We start from the raw sequence: 18,741 nt of genomic DNA on the forward strand, positions 1-18,741 counted from the left end.
TTTCATTTGCATCTCTCAAATGACCAGTGATGCTGAAGATTTTTTCATGTTTATTCACTATTTCTACTTTGTCTGAGAAATGTCTGTTCATTTCAGATGCCCTTGTTTGGTTTGGCTCTTTAAATTTGGGAAATCTGATTTTTTAAATGTTCTTTATAGATTTTAGATAGTAGACCATTGTCTGAGGAATAGCTGGTGAAAATTTGTTGATTATTTTGGGCAAGTGAGGTTTTGTTCATGAAATCTTTTCCAACATTATGTCTTCAAGAATTCTTCCTAACCTCTCTTCCAGCTGATTTAGTGTTTCTGTTTTAATATTTAGATCTTTAATCCATTCTGATTTTAGTTTAGTGAATGGTGAGAAATATGGGTCTAGTTTTAATCTTTGTCAAGTTGAAACCCAGTTTTTCCAGCATCACCTATTAAAGAGTCCATCTTTCCTCCAGTGAGGGTGTTTGGATCCTTTGTTGAAGATGAGGTGGCTGAGTGTGGCTGGAGTTATTTCTGCATCTTCTAATCTGTTCCACTGGTCCTTAGGTCTACTTTTTGACAGTACCATGCTGTTTTATCACAGTAACTTTGTAGTATAATTTCAAGTCGGGGTTTGTGATACCCCCTAACTTCTCTTTATTGCCTAAAATTGCTTTTGCTATTCAAGGTCTACTCTTGTTCCAAATGAATTTTTGGAATTTTTCTCAAGGTCTGTGAAGTATGTTGCTTGGATTTCAATTAGGATTGCATTGAATTTATATAGCAGTTTTGAGCCGGGCATGGTAACACACGTCTGTAAACCCAGCACTTGGGAGGCTGAGGCAGGAGGATCACTGTGAGTTCAAGATCAGCATGGGCTACATAGTGAGTTCCAGGTCAGTCTCAACTACATAGTGAGACCCTGTCTCAAAAAAAAAAAAAAAAAAAAAAAAAACTAAAAAATATATAGCAGTTTTGGAAGTACAAACATTTTCACTATGTTGATTCTTCCTACCTAGGAACAGGGGATGCCTTTCCATTTCCTGATTTCCTCACCAATCTCTTTTTTCAGAGTGCTGTAGTTTTCAGAGTACAGGTGTTTGATTTCTTTCATTAGACTGATTCCTAGGTATTTCAACTTTTTGGATGCTATTGTGAAGGAAATTGATGGCCCCATTTCTCTCTCTGTGAGTCTGTTTTCCGTGTATAGAAAAGCTACTGAACTTTGTGTGTTAACTTTGTATCCGGCTACTTTACTGAATTTGTTTATTAAGTCTAGAAGACTTTTGGTGGAGTTCTTGGGGTCTTCTGTATAGAGTATCATGTCATCTACAAATAATGATAATTTGACTTCTTCCTTTCCTATCTTTATTCCTTTTATTTCTTTCTCTTGTCTAATTGCTGTGGCTAATGTTTCCAGGACTATATTGAACAGGATTGGCGATAGTGGACATCCTTGTCTTGTTCCTGATTTTAGTGTGAAGGATTTCAGTTTTTGACCATTTAGTATGATATTGGCTGTTGGTTTTTCATAGATGGCTTTTATCAGATTGAGGTAGAGACCATCTGTTCCAATTTTCTGTAGGGTTTTCATCATGAATGCATGTTGGATTTTGTTGAATGCCTTTTCTGCATCTATTGAGATGATCATATGGCTTTTATCTTTTGCTCTATTAGTATAGTGTATTACATTTATTGATTTGCATATGTTGAACCATCCCTGCATTCCTGGGATGAATCCCACTTGGTCAGGGTATATGATCTTCTTGATGATCTTTTGCATTCTATTTGCCAGTAATTTAATAAGGATTTTTGCACCTATGTTCATTAGTTATGTTGCAAAAGGATTAGTAAATGACACGCAGAGACATAGGAGAGGGTAAAATTTTTAAAAAATTTCACTTTACTCGCAAAGGATTGCTCTGCACCAAAAGCTGTGCTAAAGGACCGACCCTGGATTGGGTGACAATCTGCTTTTTATATGAGTTCTACAACCATGACTTCATTTCAGATGATAAGACATTCTAGTTCCCACAGTTCCCGTCACAATTCATGGTCACAAGACAGTACAATGTTAACCCAAACGGAGCATTTCTCTCAGGATGTTTATCTTTAACTATTTCAGCCTACAAGAGTGGGGGCTGGAGCAAGTTAACAAAGCAGGATTGGTGACATTCCTTTTACATTATCAACTTTATAGCCATATTGTTTACAGAAAGTTTTATGACTTAGGGACTGTTAACTTATCTTGAATATTTGGACTTGGGATGCAGCTAAGCACCCCCAAGATTTGTTAATTTTAAATTGGGGCTACATGCCTTTTAGCTTCACTGGTGAAATCTTGGGTGTTTTGTTAAATAAGCAAAGCAAAGCAAAGCAAATTACAGATGCAAAAGACAGCAGTTATTCTATATTTTCTTTAACATTTTGTAGGTTTCAAACTATTTACAGAAGTTCTATCAGTGAAATGGGCCTACAGTTCTGATTTTTGGTTTGGTCTTTCTCTGCTTTGAAGATCGAGGTGATGCTTGCTTCCAGGAATGAATTTGGGAGTATTGCTTTCCTTTCAATTTCACTGAAGAATTTAAACAGTAGTGGCAGTAGTTCCTCTCTAAATGTCTTGTAGAATTCATCAGTGAAGCCATCAGGGGCTGAGCTTTTCTTAGTTGTTAAATTTGTAATCACATTTCAATTTCTCTGATTGATGTTGGGTCATTTAGAACTTTTACATTACCATTGTTCAACTTTAGTAATTCCTATGAATCTAGGAATCTGTCCATTTCTTCTGTATTTTCCACCTTATTGGCATATAGGTTCTCAAGGTAGGTATTAATTATCCTCTGGATATCTGTTGGGTCTGTTGTAATTTCACCCTTTTCATTCCTAATTGCATGGATTTGGGCCCTTTCTTTCCTTTTTTGATAAGTTTGGCCAAGGCTTTGTCAATTTTGTTTATTCTTTGAAGAACCAACTTTTGACTTCTTTGATTTTTTTGTATCATTCTTTTAGTCTCCATTGCATTAATTTCTGCTCTGATCTTTATAATTCCCTCCCTTGTGTGAGCTTTGGGTTTGTTCTGCTCTTCTTTTTCTTGAAGCTTGGGATTCAGCATAAGGTTGTTTAATTGTACTTGCTCTGCTTTCCTAATATGCATATTCAGTGCTATGAATTTCCCTTGTATGATTGATTTCATTGTGTCCCATAGATTCCAATATGTTGTATTGTCATTGTCATTTAATTTTAGGAACTGTCTGATTTCTTCTTTAATATCCTCTGTGACCCATTAATTATTCAGGAGTGTGTTGTTCAATTTCCATGTGTTTGTGAAATTCTTGTGGTTTCTTTTACCATTGATCTCCAATTTCATTGCACTATGGTCTGATAATATACAGGGGATCACTTCAATTCCTTTGCACTTGCTTACACATATTCTATGAGTGAGTATGTGGTCTATTTTGGAGAACAATCCATGTGCACCTGAGAAGAATGAGTATTCTGATTATGTGGGGTGGAACACTCTGTAAACATGTTAGGTTCATTTGTGCAAGAGTTTGATTAAGTTCAAGTATTTTGTTGTGTATTTTCTGTCTAGTTGAGCTATCTATTTGTGACAGTGGGGTATTGAGGTCCCCTGTTGCTACTGTGTTAGTGCTTATTTAATTTTTCATGTCTGTTAGTATTTGTTTTATATAGTTGGGCCCACCAGTGTTTGGTGCATGTGATTGTCATCTCTTCCTCTTGGATTGTTCCTTTTACAAGGACGTACTGTCCTTCATTGTCTCTCTAGATCAGTATTGGTTTGAAATCCACATGATCTGCAAAGAGGAAAGTTACTCCTGCTTTTTTCCAGGTTCCTGTCACATGTAGTACTGTTTTCCACCCTTTGACTTTCAGTCTAGGAGTTTCTTTTTTAATTAAATGTGATTCATGTATGCAGCATATTGTTGGATCTTGCTTCTTGACCCATTTTGCCAATCTATTTCTTTTGATTCGTGAATTGAGGCAATTAACATTGATGGTTATAACTGGCATGTGTTGCCTTATCCTTTTCATGACTTTTTTCTTTTTATTGGATTCTCCCCCTTTGAATTTAATTTCTTGTCATGCCTGATGGATTCCTTTTGCTGGGCTTCCTGGGGTTTTTATCCTCATTGACACTTCGTAGGATAATGTTTAAAATATTTTGGAGTACTGATTTGTTATTCATGAAGTTCTGTGGGTGTTCCTTATCATAAAAGTATCTTATTTCTCCATCAATTTTGAAAGATAATTTTGCAGGGTACATCAATCTGGGTTGGAGGCTGTCTACCTTTAGGTCTTGAAATACATCACTCCAAGCTTTTCTTGCCTTGAGGGTTTGTGCTGAGAAGTATGCTGTGATTCTGATAGGCTTTCCTTTGTATGTGATTTGTTTCTCTTCTCTAACTGCTTGTAGAATTTTGGTCTTAACTACTATATGCCTATGTGTAGTATTTTACTTTGTTTTGTTTTTTTAATCATGGCTAGTTTGAGTCCTATATGCCTTATTTATCTGTATGCCAGTGCTTTCCCTACTTGGGAATTTTTCTGCCAATACTTCTGTGAACAGATTTTTTTATGTCATTTGCACTCTCTCTGTTTCTTCATTCACTCCAATCAGTCTTATATTATTCTTATTTGCATCATCTAGCAGCTGTTGGATTGATATCTCATGGTGCCTTACTATTTTTAAGAAATTTTTCTTTTCCTGTTCACCAATTGCAATCCTATCTTCTATATCTGAAATTCTATCTTCGCATTGGCTCAATCTGCTGCATAAACTTTCAGTGGAGGTTTTAGTCTCCTGGGAATCTGTTTGAATCTGTTTTATGGATTCCATTTGTTTCCTATGTTGGGATTCCATCATGTTCCTCAGTTCCTCTATTTTTTTTATCTTCTGCTCTAGATTTATTAATCATATCTTGCACTATGGGCACAATCTCTGCTGTTATCTGAGAAATTATTTGTGACTTCATTTTTTCCAGATCCTCTTTTGTTGCCAGTTCAGGGAGTCCAGGTAGTTGAGTATTGGATTGTTTCATCTCATTTCCTTTTGGGGTTGCCCTAGGTGGTCTAGAAGTCTGGTTTGGGGACTTGTTTCTGTGTCTTCTATTTCAACAAATGAAGCCTGTTGTGCATTTATTGAGACAAGTTTTTGTTCACCCAGTTGTCTTCAATTATCACCAAGTGAGCAAGAGGCCTTTTCTCTGCTGCTCACCAGTGTACCAATTCCTGGATTCAAATCACCAATGCTATGGGGCAGGCCTCTGACTGAAGCTTGTGCACCTGTGCAGCTCTTTTCTGGGCAGGCCTTGACTGGGCAGGTTTGCCCCAGCCTCTGGGGTTGGGGCAGATACCTGGCTGGAGTCTGCCTGCAGCCACACTGGTCTGGACCACACCACTGCTCCCCGGGTTCTGTGCACACTCACCAATGCTATGCAGCCGGCCTCTGACTCTAGGGAGATTTACTTATTTTGTAAAATTTCCTATTCTTACTTTTATTCTTACTTGATAGCCAGAGTCACTATCCCTTTAACAGTAACATGGAAATTCTACCCATATTACATTTTTACTAAATTTTGAAATTGAAGGAATTCATTTATATTAGAGGAGAAATTTTTCTCAAAAATACTAAAATATCTTGAGCTATACAAAGCCACCATCTTTCCATGGCTCTGGGTGTCCTCTATTTGATGGAATAATCATGGTTAATGAAAATAGGACAAGAGATTCTTGTTGCTATAGCTTTGGAAATTTGAGTCAACTTTTTATGACTAATAAACTTTAAGTAGCTGAGTATAGTTAAATAGAAATCATCCCATGTTCACATAAAAAGTCAAGTAGATACCAGAATAATAGAGAAGCACTATTTCTACCTGACCAAAGATCCAAACAGGAGCACCGCAGACGCCAGTCACACAAATACTGCAGTCAGCAGAGGCAGAAATAATCAGTAAATGTTCACCCCACTCACACATCTCCAATGAAGTTATCTGGTCCTCATGAGGTTGGAAGGACCTGATCAGAGTTGGAGTTTGTGTGATTTTTTTCTTATTTGAATCAAGACAGTATTCCTGAAAGAAAAGAATGCCCAAACTTAAAAATAGAAATACTAAATGATTATAATGATATGACACTTTGTAACTCCTGATACTGAATTTAAAATGCACATTTGGAAAGAATCTATTCCAAACACAAAACTAAGGTCATGATAAGAAGTTAGAAAAAATGGTATTCACATTTTTTAGAAATTTCTCAGTTTGACTGACTTGGGAAGTAAAAACAAATGAAGTAAAGGAAAAGACAGAGAAAAAAAGCAGAGTCATTGTTATATAAAGACAAACTTTTCAATGTATAAATAGTCGTGTGTTAATAATTTTATAATATTATTTGAAAATTGAGCAGGTAATCAGTAATATACCAGCAGCAACAACAGAAAAACCCATTAGGATGACAATAATATTAGATAAAGGGCCAGTACTCTAAATTACATTTACAATCTCACTTAAGATACTGCATATCTAATTATTAGCATATAAAAACTCTATAGTACCTTACTAACAATACTAATTTACCAAGTTAGATAATTTACTTGACTAGGTATTAAGAAGTTTTCAATATAAAGGGAAATCTGGTTTTCCTCATTATGTTTTTAAATTTTCTGCTCAATACATATTAGTGCTTTCTTTAAAATACTGCAAGTTGAGTATTTCAAGATCTGACTTGTACAATTAGATATAATTTTATCAATGATTTGCAATAGCAAGATCCAGTCAAAAATAATGAAAAGGTTGTGAGAATGTTTTCAATTTACCTCTATATTCCAGATTTTCAAACATCCATCAAGATCTCCTGTGGTAAGATATCGATTCAGCTTATCAATACACATGGTAATGGATCCAGCCCCACTATGAGCCAAAAATTCAGCCAGAAGTTGCTTCTTAAATGTATCCCAGAATCTCACATAACCAGATCCTCCACATGATACCAGGTTAGCTCCTCCTAATGTGTTAAATAAATCTAATTAGGAAACTATAACAACAAATACCAAAAATGACTTCAAGTGATTTCTCACATCTTAAGCATATTATTTTGTAGAGGTGAGTAGCAATGAGATCAATTCTCAGTGACACTTTGATTCTCTAAAATATAAAACAGGGCAGGCCGGGGATTTAGTTCAGTGGTTCTGCCGCCTGCCTCACAAACGCAAGATCCCAAGTTCTATCCCTGGTACCAAAATAAATGAATAAAAACATAAAAATAGAAAAATAAAATATAAATGGAGAAAAACTATAATAATCTCACTGATTTGTGTTGAATATTAGATGAAATAGGACACATAAATTGTTCCATTAAATTTAGTTTCCTTTCCTTCCTCCTTTAGTCTAATACGTTTTAGATTAGGTAGAATTAATTTGTTTCTTCAAATAAAATTACCAAATGTTAACTTCAACACTATGATAAAAAAGAACCCTGGTCATGTAAAACTTATCTTCCCTAATACCTTATTTATATACATCAGAGAAGTAAAAGTAGTAAAAGTCCTCATTCACAGATTTAAATGCACATGTGTGGTTGTAACAGTGTAGCTACTGATTTCTCTATTTAGTGGCAGGTTTAGAATTCTGTTTGTTAGCTTGGTTTTAAATTTTTCATCAGAAATTTATTGTAAGCCCTTATGGAAACTTTACTTTGCTTAATAAATTGAGAAGTAAACTTTTACCTCCCGATTTTAATATGCTTTGTAGTAGCGCTTTACGTAAAGTAGTCTGCTGTGGCAAAGTTACTATTATTTGATAAATCTGTAGGTGATGTCCAAATCACTTCACAAATGTAGCGGCAATTAACAATCACATCTGTTTGAGGCTGAAAAATTGACATGTCTGCTTCAGTGAAGACAATCTGAGAATATTGATAAAGAGAACTAGGGTTGAGGAAATGAAGTATTTTCAGGATAATAGTTCTCAGTGTATGCATGAGTTCTAGAATAATAGAAAGACCTATAACTTGTTTTTAGTCTATTTAAGTATCCCACAAAGTATCTAAAACTTAAGGATATATTTTTGATGATGAAAATTTTTATATGAATGTCATGCAGATTTTCTATTTTCAAATTAAATGTGGGAAATGAATACAGAAATGTGATTTGTTTTTATTTCTTTTTTCAGACGTATAATGCATTTGTCTATATCCCTATTGTTAAGAAAAAGTACTTAAAATTAATCTAATTTAGGGGAATGTTCAAAAATATTTCCAAAAACAGTTCTTTAATGCAAAAGAGAAAGGGATAAAGAGATGAGGGGAAAAAGGGATGAAAAAGAATTATGATGGATTATGCACATGTAGCAACTCCTGCAATGAATGTAATCATGTACTGCAAACATGCACTGATAAAAATAAATTTCAAAATAAGAGAAAGTATGCAAAATGCACCTAGGGCTGGGGATTTAGCTCAGCAGTTCCACCACCTACTGCACAAGCACAAGGTGCCAAGTTCAATCCCTGGTACCAAAAAAATAATTAAATAAAGTGCACCTAATTTAGGTAGAAGTTCAAAGAACATGCATTATTCTTCAAAGCAGATTTTTATTTTGGGTAGATGCAGGTTTCCTTAACATCATGCTAATATAACCATTGAAATCAGAGGGACAACTAGCAAACAGTTCATCTATATCACATCAAATAACTGTAATAAACTATATGATAATTCCAAGGTTAGCAAATATCTAGGCAAAAAATTAGACTAGTACTCTTACGTATTCTAGAATATATATACAACTGGCAAATACATGCAGAACACTCCAAAAAATACTTGAGACAGAGAACAGGACAGCTATTTTCCTCACATCAGCAATTAATCCAAATTTTGCGAATGCCTCCAATTGACAAGCTACTTATTATTTTCTTCCAGCCCATTTTGTCAACAGGCGCCTGTACAGAGAGTCTCGGACTATACTCATCTTCTACATGCAGACCTAAGCTTTACCACCTACATCTGGGAGGTGTATCTCACTGTGCCCTTTACCCTACCAAAATATCTCCATACCATCCCAAGATGGCCTATTTCCATTGCTCAGTTTGTTGGAGTATTTTGCACTCTTACCTGGACACATACAGCACCGGATCTATTAGTAGTCAGCCGCTGTCTGTCTCCTGCTCCTACACCCATCTTCCTCAATCTTGACTTTCTTTGAAAGGGCCCATGGCTTCCCACTATGGGATCCTGACTTGCTAGCTACATAGAGCCAAATGCTGCAAAACTTGAACACAAATAGATTGAACTCTCTTTATTTCTCTCTTTCCCAACATCAGGAAAACTATAAACGTATCTTTTACCCATGGCTGCAATGTTTTTCCTTGCTTCAAGGAAGCAAAGCCTCACAACAGCATTGTTAGCCTCAGGGTCAGTCTCGAAGGTCTGGGCTGTGAAGGGAGCCTGGTCTGCGATGTGGTAAGTGGAGCCTCTTTGTTCAACGCTGCAAAGCTTTTGACGTTCTGTATCGGTAATGAAGACAAAGCCAGATGTCTCATGGGAGAGAAACATTTGCTGTTCAGTCTAGTAGATGTGGAAAACAACAGGCCCAAGTCTATTTTTGTCTCAAATAACTCCATTAAGGTTCATAATAAATGTGCAGCAGCACCATCCAACCCCCTATTATTCATTTCCTCAGTCTGACTAGATGGATTATTTGATTTAATTTTTGTTTTGTGTATTCTATGCAGTGTTCTCCCTGATGTGAACTAATAGGGATTTCATATCAGAATTACTGCTGATTTCCCGGAAATCCTGATATGCTCAAGACAAATATGTTTTTATTAACATGTCATCTTCAGTTTATTAATCATTAATAACCATGCAAATATTTAATGTATGTGAAATGTAATAATTATATATACACAGAGGGAATTAATAATTTCTTAGCAATGTTTTATGTCAGTGAGTTACCCTGGAGAAGACACTCATAGCAGTACTTCGGTTATCTAATGAAAACAGAACATTCATCCCAGAATCCATAAGTCTACACATAGCTTTGAAAAAAATCTTTATGGAAGTATCTTCAAATTTCAAAGCAAGAAATCTATAGCAATACCTTTCAAGTCATTTAGATTTGGTATTATTTCTTTTTCTCTCCCATTTCTCTGTGTGTTTATGGTAGCATAATGCAATTGCTACATGAGTGAGGTGATGCTCTGTGGAAGGCCAAAGTAGAGGAAGGGGTAAAATTCCACCTTTTCCGTAGACGGGGCAGGCGAATCCTAATGGTTCTGTATGTAAAGCAGGTCAGAGCTTTGAGTCTATTGCCAAGTAACCCCTCACTCTCTTAAATTGGTTTTCTTTTTTTTTCCTCTCTCATTGAGTTTATTGGTACATTTTAGGTATACAGTATGGTTACAGTCATCATTGGGATCTCGTATCTTTACATGAGAGGTCTTGGTTCTTATTTTGTCCCCTTACCCCTGTGCTCCCTTCACCCCCTCCTCTCTTCCCTATTTACAAAGATTTTTTTTCCATTTTATCCTTTTCTCGTATTTTTTTCTTTTCCCTTATTTCCTTTCCCCTATCCTTCCCACTTCCCCCTTTCTTCCTATTTCACATTGTCAATTACACCATTTGGGTCTTATGTACAATTATAGTTTTTCACACCAGAGAAACTATTTGGTATTCACACATGTGTGACTTATCTATTTCACTTAAGAGTATATCCTCAATATGTATCCATTTTCCTATGAATGACTCTAATGTCTCATTCTTTATGGCTGAGTAGTATTCCATTTTATAGAAAAACCACATCTTCTTGAACCACATGGGCACAATGGCTGTTTCCAAGTTTTAGCTATTACAAACTGTGCTGGGTATCTTTCCAAAAGAATTAAAAGAATCATATCACAGTGATATATGCACGCCCATGTTTATAGCAGCACAGTTTACAATAGATAAATTGATTTTCTTACTCTCAATAAATCAATTCTTTAGTTTTACACACACACACACACACACACACACACACACACACACACACACACTACATCTGATGACCAGTACTTCCCAAAGGCTGAATTCATTCTCTATGAATTCATCCAAGTGAGACAATAGAGGAATGGCATATTTATTACCCTAAGAAATTAGTCTAAGGAAAAACCTTTAGAAAACCCTTTAGTAAAAAACCTAAAATAAATGTGAAAGGCAATTGTCAAGGAATTTTGCATAAGTGTAAAATATTCATGTGCACTGTTAAACTCCCATAAAATATAATGTACTTCTGTCTAATGCTCCTCACAGGTTTCTAAAGTAAGGAATAATTTAAAATTTCCTGGTGGTAAAACATTTACTGTGAAGTCCAGATTGAGAATGAACAGCCAATCAAGTAAACACAGTTCCTGTTTCCCTACCAAGGGTACCTAAGTTTCACTCAAAGACAGTTTTGCAAGGTTTATTGGCAAAAACTAAACCAGATAAAAATGAGAGAACTGCTCCCTGATGTCAGTGATATAGAAATGCTGATGAAAAATAAAAAGAAGGAATGAGACATCTTGAAGAATTTACTATGTAAATCTCAAGGTTCTTTTGACTCACTTTCACAAGACAATGATGTTACTCATCCTTTATGCTTATAGTCAATCACCTATAATTTAGGAGTAAGCTGCATAAGATGCATGAATAAACAACTGTGGTCTAACTCAGCTGTGTTATTTTTGTTTCCAACTTGCACTCACCTGACTTTGCTTTTAACAGCCTCTCGTAATAAGGGTGAAGGACATGGTGAGCATTTTCTGTGCTGTTGTTCCATAGAATGATTTCTCCATCATAACTCCCTACATGAATCGGGATAAAGTATATAAATTGTGAGGACATTAGAAAATACAAGCAAAAAATTAAAAGAGATCGTGGTCAATATCTCTACACACAGTCATCACGTTCTGTATTTTGAAGGAACTCAATAAAACAATTACTACTTTCATTAACATTAGTCTTGCAGTCCTCACAGAACAAAGTAAGCAATAGTTATAAAAACCTCAAAAACTTTGAAAGATAATAAAGAGATAATCTGTACTTTAATCCCAATTACAGATTTTTTTATTAGCCAGAGAAAACGCTGATTTCAAGTTTCATAACTTGTATGATATCACACTGTGGCAAGTGGTGGAACAAGGATGTAAATCCAGAGAGCCTTCATCGGGGCTGATGGTCGTAACCATGAAAAAATGAGCCAAAACAAACCAAACTGTCTTCAACCAGTTGTGGTGTGAAGGTTGTTTACCTGTGGCAAGAGTTTGTGGAGGTAAAAATGCAGCACACAAGATGTCATCCTGATGCTGGATTCCCCCTTTCCATTCTTCAGACTGGATGAAAAACTGATCGAAGTTCTGGGGTCGAAACACAGTAATAACTCTAGTAAAAAGGATATGGAATTTAGCTCTGCATCTAAAATTGATATAGATATTGAGTAGCCATTATCCAGTGGGGTGGTGAGGCTCAAGAAGTCTAAAAGACGATGAAACTGCTAAGACTTTTGTGGCAATAAAAATTGGGTAGATCTATACACAAATACTGCTTGGTAGTTTAAACAAAATCAATGGGATAGCTCGTTAAAGCTTCTCATGTTACAATTACTTGTGGCATTTCCCAGACTTAAGTGGCCACAGAGTCTATTCTCTTGGAATTCATTGAGTCTGGAAGAGCAACCAATTATGAAACACATTTGGAAACCGTCACTCAAAAAAAAAAAAAAATGAGACATAGGACAGATACTTTATGAACCAAAAGAATAGTTTGAGAGAAGTGAGCATCTTGAGACACCACTAACAAATTGGAATGCAGACAAGAATAGACAGGGAATAAACTCCTGGTGCCTAGTAGAGACGGGAAGAATTGTAGACATTAGATTGCAGGACTATCAGTACGACCCTGTTTCCACTCGGTGATCTGAACTTGGATCCCTGCCTGTGCTAAGCCTCTTCCGTAACTTCCTTCTGAGCTTCCTTCTGTAGCCACACACATTTCAAGCGAGCATTTGTAACCATAAGTCCGAAGTCTTTGTCTCATTCTGCCTTCACCTCCCTGAAGTTATGCTTTTCTCCTGGCCCCTATAGGTTTCCTAATTGTCCTCTCAGTGTTACTCATCAGGCTCAGGTGGAGGGATTTTCTTTTCCTCATGGAAACTTTTTTTACGGCCAGGACATCTTGCTTCTCTTCCTGCCTCCCTTACCTTTTATTCTCCACTGTCTAATTCTCTTCCCCTCTTTTGCTCGCCCTCTTAATATGATCATCTCTTACTGTCATTGCTTCACTCCTTTCTAACCATTCAAGCAGCTCCGACCAAAGATCCAGTGTACCGCCATGGTTTCGAATCTATGTTCTGTATAAATGGCTCTAAGCTCATCCTCATTTATAAGCTTTGCCAATGTTGAATAGTTTCCATTTTCCAGGTGACAGTTCCATATAATGTTTCCATCAGCAGCAGATCTTAACACATAAAAAATCAGACTTTGCTATCTTCACTCCACACCATGGCTCTATACTGAATTTTCAAATTTGATTCACAGATCAGCATCACAGCCTCCTGAGTGTCACTCTTTTCCCTAGTCAAATCAAATACTTAGATTTTTTACCTCTGCCATATGTTATATATTCAAACTATGCTTTTAGAATTTCAAGCAGCCAGTGATAGGTTCGTAGTTTAGTGCTCAGTACTCAATGGTCGAACAGTTGTAACAGTCTCCAAACCAACTTCACTGCTTCTAACCTACCCCCTCTGGAACATTCTTCATTCTGCTCCTAGATTAATCTTTCCACTTGGGGGCTCCTAATACCCATTCATTCTGCATGCATTTCTTGCTTCTGTGTGAAGTCTCTGTTCACGGGTACCGCCGACATAGAGCTATGAATATAAAATAACTACAGTGAAAAGTGAAATGTGGCAAATGTTAAGAAGCGCTGATCAACTGCCATGGAAGTCCACAGCAGAAATCATGATGGCATAGTTCAGAGGCTGATATTTCAAATGGACCATAAAAGATCAGGATTCAGAACAGGAAACACTCCGGGTAAAATAAATAGCATGGTAAAAGTTGAGACCGATGCACTATTTTAGAGGATTTCTCGTTTCCTTTTCCTACAGGATAAAATTCATATGTGTGAGCCTGTTTCCCAAGATCCAATAATACGAGAGTCCAGTCTACTACCCCAGCTTTTCAAATTTACATTTGAATGTCCACTTAAATATTCGACAGGGGCACTGGAAACCATAGAATAAATATGATGTAACTTCTTAAACATCAATGTTGCACAGAGTATTGAGAAAATATTTTTCCATCAAAATAAAGAGATGAACACAATCAGGTACAACGTTTCCCTAAATTTTAAAGATAGAATATAAATTTTCGAGTTGGTTTCTTTGCTGAAGGAACTGTTTTGAACTCTCAAGGGTATTTAGGGGCTGAGTTTCAGAAACATGCCTTCTTGTTCAACCCAAACTATAATTTTGGCTCTCTCAGCACTCTATACATTTCTGTTTTTTTAATTAATTTTATGGGTACATTTTAGGTATACAATATGCTGATGTTCATTATTGGAAATTTTTACCTTTACATAATATATCTTAGTTCTTATTTTTCCCATTTCCCTGTCCTCCCTTTAATCTCTCCACCCCTCCCTATTTACAAAGACTTAGTTTCCATTTTTGCCTTTTCTCATATTTATTCCTTTCCTTTTCCCTACCCCTTCCACTTTCCCTTCCCCTTTGGACCTTTTCTTCCTATTTCACATTATCTATTATACATTTTAATCCTTACTTACACTTTCAGTTTCTCACACTAGAGAAACTATTCAGTATTTATATGTGTGTCCTATTTATTTCACTTCAGAGTATGGCCTCACAGTGCATCCATTTAGCAATAAATATCTCTAGTTTCTCATTATTTATGGCTTAGTAGTACTCCATTTTATAAAATCTTTTTTTAAAATACAACACATATTTCCTTTATCCAGTGTCCAGTTCATGGGCAATTGTGCTGTTTCCAAGTTTTAGCTATTATAAAGTGTGCCGCTATGAACATGGGAGCACATATACTGTGCGGTATCTCTCCTGAGTCTCTCATCACTCATGCTGCTCCAGGTTCCTTTGTGATGCTTATCATTAAATGCCTACTGTTTTGCATTCTGAGTTCATTTTCTGGTCTTTTTTTGTCTTATATATCATAAAGCAAGCTCTGGGAAAGCAAGAATATTTCTTTCTGTATCATCATCTTGAACAATAATTAGCACATAATGGGTATTCAATAAATGTAAGCGCTATTTTTCTATTTTTAAAAATAATTTTAGTATTAGTTCAGTAATGAGGCTTGCTACAATAGTACAAATAAGGTCAAAGAAGTTGTGAAATTATAATTAAATTTCAAAATAACTTTTATGTACATATTTTAAAATTTCTTATTATTGCTGTTTGGCTGAAGAGATAAGCTTTCAACGAAAAAGAATGTTGTAGGACTGAGCAGAAGGCAGTCCAGCCTATATCTATGGTTTCTTAGCCAAATATCCATATCAAATGTCTGCTGGCCAAGATAACCATATGAAAGAAGAATGCTAAATATATTCAAGGAACATCACCCAAAGGCACAAAAGGATTTTCTTAAGCTGGTATAAAAAGTAGCCCTTCTGACATTTGACCTTGTGGGTCCAAGTGGTGAAAAATTAATGACCTATCACCCTTCCCTTAAAGCCTTGATCTGAAATGACACTTGTCCTTAAAATGCCTTAAAAATCTACACTAGAGTTCTCACTTTTTCATTTCAAAGACAACCTTTTCTGTCTGTACTTTGCCAAGAGTAAAATTAAAGTTCACAATGAGCAAATTTTCCCTTATCTTAGGAGTTTGAGAGACTGGCTCTTTTGGTCCCTGAAGGAGTCATTCCACTCCTCACATCTGGAGTCCTGAGAGCCTTGCAGCTGGGTCACCAGGTGCTGTGATGAGGATTACCTCTGTAACTCAGAACCTAGACACGAGGACCACTTCTGTGAGAACAGTCAGTGTACCTATCAAGTAAAAAAAAAAAACCAAGAAATGAAAAAACAAATTTTTTTCCAGGAAGAGTGAATTAGGAAAATAATTTTTTTCTTTTTGGTGATACTGGATATCGAACCCAGTACTGCCTAATATGCTATGCACATATTTTACCAGTGAGGTATGCCCACAGCACTGAAAATAACTTTTTGATTAAAATTTAATCATGTTGAAATTGTCATGGAGAAAACACAAGGAAATATTCATTTTCTCAGGGATTAATTGTTCACATGTTCTGGTCAACTATAATAGGACCTCTTAATATGCATTCTATCCATTGATTTACTGAGTTTTTAGACTTACCAAGAATATTGCAAAGGCAACAAGTAAGTTCCACAAAAATCAATTAATTTTTATTTCTTTTCTTAATTCCTTTTTCCCAAAATTGGTAGACTATTTTGGGGCACTAGAGTAACCACCAAATTTTATTTAAAGACATTCTGAGTTTCAAAAATAGCCTTTCCTCTCCTTTGCTCAAACATGGCTAATTTGGAAAAAGTCGCAACTGTGCACAGAACTTTCCATTCTGATTATTACCCTCATAAATGAATTGAGTCATCTGAGATTATAAGTTTCTTAGTGAGGTGATTTTTAATAATTTATTAGCTTGTAAAATACAAATTTTATTCTTGAATAACTTCAAATTATTAATGTCATTTTTTAAAAAATTTTTGAAAATCAGATAAAGCTGTTTTTAAAATGTTTTAATTCATATACCTTATATGAAAACTATGCAGGTATTCCGGTTATTTTATAAGAGTGAGGCTTGGGAAAAAAAACATAAAAAATAGAATTATATCAACAGCTACTCATCGAACACCTGCTTTTCTTAGAGCTCCATGAAGGATGATATTTCCAATAGTGCTTTCAGAATTATTTCAAATTATATGAAAGATTTTTATATAAATCTTTTATAATATTTATATATGTCTAAATTTTTAAGGAGATAACTTCATAAGCAAAAGATTCTCACAAAAGCATCTAATATGTATATAAAGTGATGGATATGTTAATTAGCTTGATTTAGTCACTTCACAATCATATAAATATCAAGACATTAACTTGCATACTATAAATAAACATAATTTTATTTGCCAATTATATCTTGATAAAGTGGAAAACAGAAATTTCTTTTTTACCCAAAGTAGAGAAAATGAAAGAAACTAAGTTTATTTTTTAATGCATTGGGAATAAAGAATCACAGAATTTTAGAGCTGGTTAAAATCTTTAAAAATTATGTTTCATATTACATGCCTACTTTGAACAAAGGAAAATATAATTGATTGTCTATTAATTTAATTTTACTAATATAATTATGGCCAAAGATCCAAGGGGGGATTTCCAAATCAACCCTGCGTTAATTCTCAAATTTGTCTAAAAGAACATTTTGTTTAAGAAAAGTAAGAAACCTATTTCTAGTAGTTCTGAATATTGAGCTTTTTTTCCTGAAATATAAATTTGCCAGATATGGATGATCACATTTCTAAATAAATAATAGTGTCTCTAATTAATTTTGCTTGGGACCACTTTACAAGGGTATTTATTATATCCTGCCTTGTATGGGCTAATTCTTCAAATAAACAGTGATGCTTTTGCAAAGAAACTGGATTTTTCACTTTCAACCCACTATACTTCCTGACTCAGTGCTTTCTACCTTGGCACAGTTTTAAAAATATTTATGGGATAAGAAGGAAGAAAAACATTCTAAGGTAAATTTCTGTGATATTGTTGACAGCAAATACTTTTGTTTCTTCATGTGTACAAAAGCGTTTTATTAGCCTTGCTTAAAAATACTCAATGATCATTTGTTTAAAATATTATGTATAGTTGCTTTCCAGTGATTTTATGTCTCTGTGTTAGCTTTTTGTTGGTTGTGACAAAACACCTGTCATAAATAATTTAAACGGGGGAGAGCCATGCCTCCTCCTGCCCCAGCCCCCATCTCTCCAGCGCCCGGAAGGTAGCCTGGGCCCAGATCCACCGCAGGAAGGAGAGTCACGCCTTCTCCAGCCCCAGCTGCCATCACTCCAGTGACAGGAAGGTAGCTGCGTGGGTGCCCCTGAACCCCCATAGCTCCCCTTACCCCCCACCAGTGCACTCCCAGACCTCCTGATTGTGCCAGTCTTTGGACCCACTCTGCAGAGGCAGAGGTGGTCATAAAGGGTATTTTTCTGAGTTCCCAACTTTGAACATCTTTAAAGAGAGGGTGTAGGAAACCTGTAGTGGAATGGTGTGGAGTTCAACCATTCAGAAGGTTGGGGAACTCAATCTGGGCCTTGCAGCTGGAGGTCAGTCTGGGTCATGGGGCTCAGCCATCAGCTAACTGAGATCAGCGGTCTTGTGTCCGCACTCTGTCTGAGCCATTAAATGGTAAATATACTATATTGAAATTTTGTTCACTGCAGACATGTTCTGAACTGCTTCTTGATTCAATTTAATTCAAATGATTTAAGGCTGATAGACTAGTGACTACCACAGGTGGCCAGTTTCCAAGTTGTGCTTGATCTTAATGTGTTGCTGATTGTATCAGTTGGGATAAAGCATTGCGGTTGATTTAATGAGCTTTTTTCTCTGAGGTTATGAAGATGAGAGTGTCTGAGTCATTAGAGACACAGAAGCTAGGGTGCAACTATATCAGGAAGATTTGGGTGATAACCCAGAGATTAAACCAAGGCCAATCCAACAACAAAAA

At 35.8% G+C, this 18,741-nt stretch overlaps 1 protein-coding gene across 1 annotated transcript in view; it reads right to left on the minus strand.

Moving 5' to 3' along the window:
* Wdr49 (WD repeat domain 49) overlaps nucleotides 1-18,741 on the minus strand; it is a 137,298-nt gene that overhangs the window by 36,683 nt on the left and 81,874 nt on the right. Inside the window, exons 11-15 of the mRNA XM_033762513.1 lie at nucleotides 12,249-12,379; nucleotides 11,704-11,802; nucleotides 9,325-9,483; nucleotides 6,803-6,990; nucleotides 5,865-6,062 (exon numbers count right to left, since the gene is read on the minus strand). Coding sequence (XP_033618404.1) covers nucleotides 5,865-6,062; nucleotides 6,803-6,990; nucleotides 9,325-9,483; nucleotides 11,704-11,802; nucleotides 12,249-12,379 — 775 coding nt within the window. The remainder of the gene's footprint in view (nucleotides 1-5,864; nucleotides 6,063-6,802; nucleotides 6,991-9,324; nucleotides 9,484-11,703; nucleotides 11,803-12,248; nucleotides 12,380-18,741) is intronic.

The sequence above is a fragment of the Fukomys damarensis genome, unplaced genomic scaffold, assembly GCF_012274545.1.
Source record: "Fukomys damarensis isolate Sample0158 unplaced genomic scaffold, DMR_v1.0_HiC HiC_scaffold_12, whole genome shotgun sequence".
In the NCBI taxonomy this organism is placed as follows: Eukaryota; Metazoa; Chordata; class Mammalia; order Rodentia; family Bathyergidae; genus Fukomys; species Fukomys damarensis.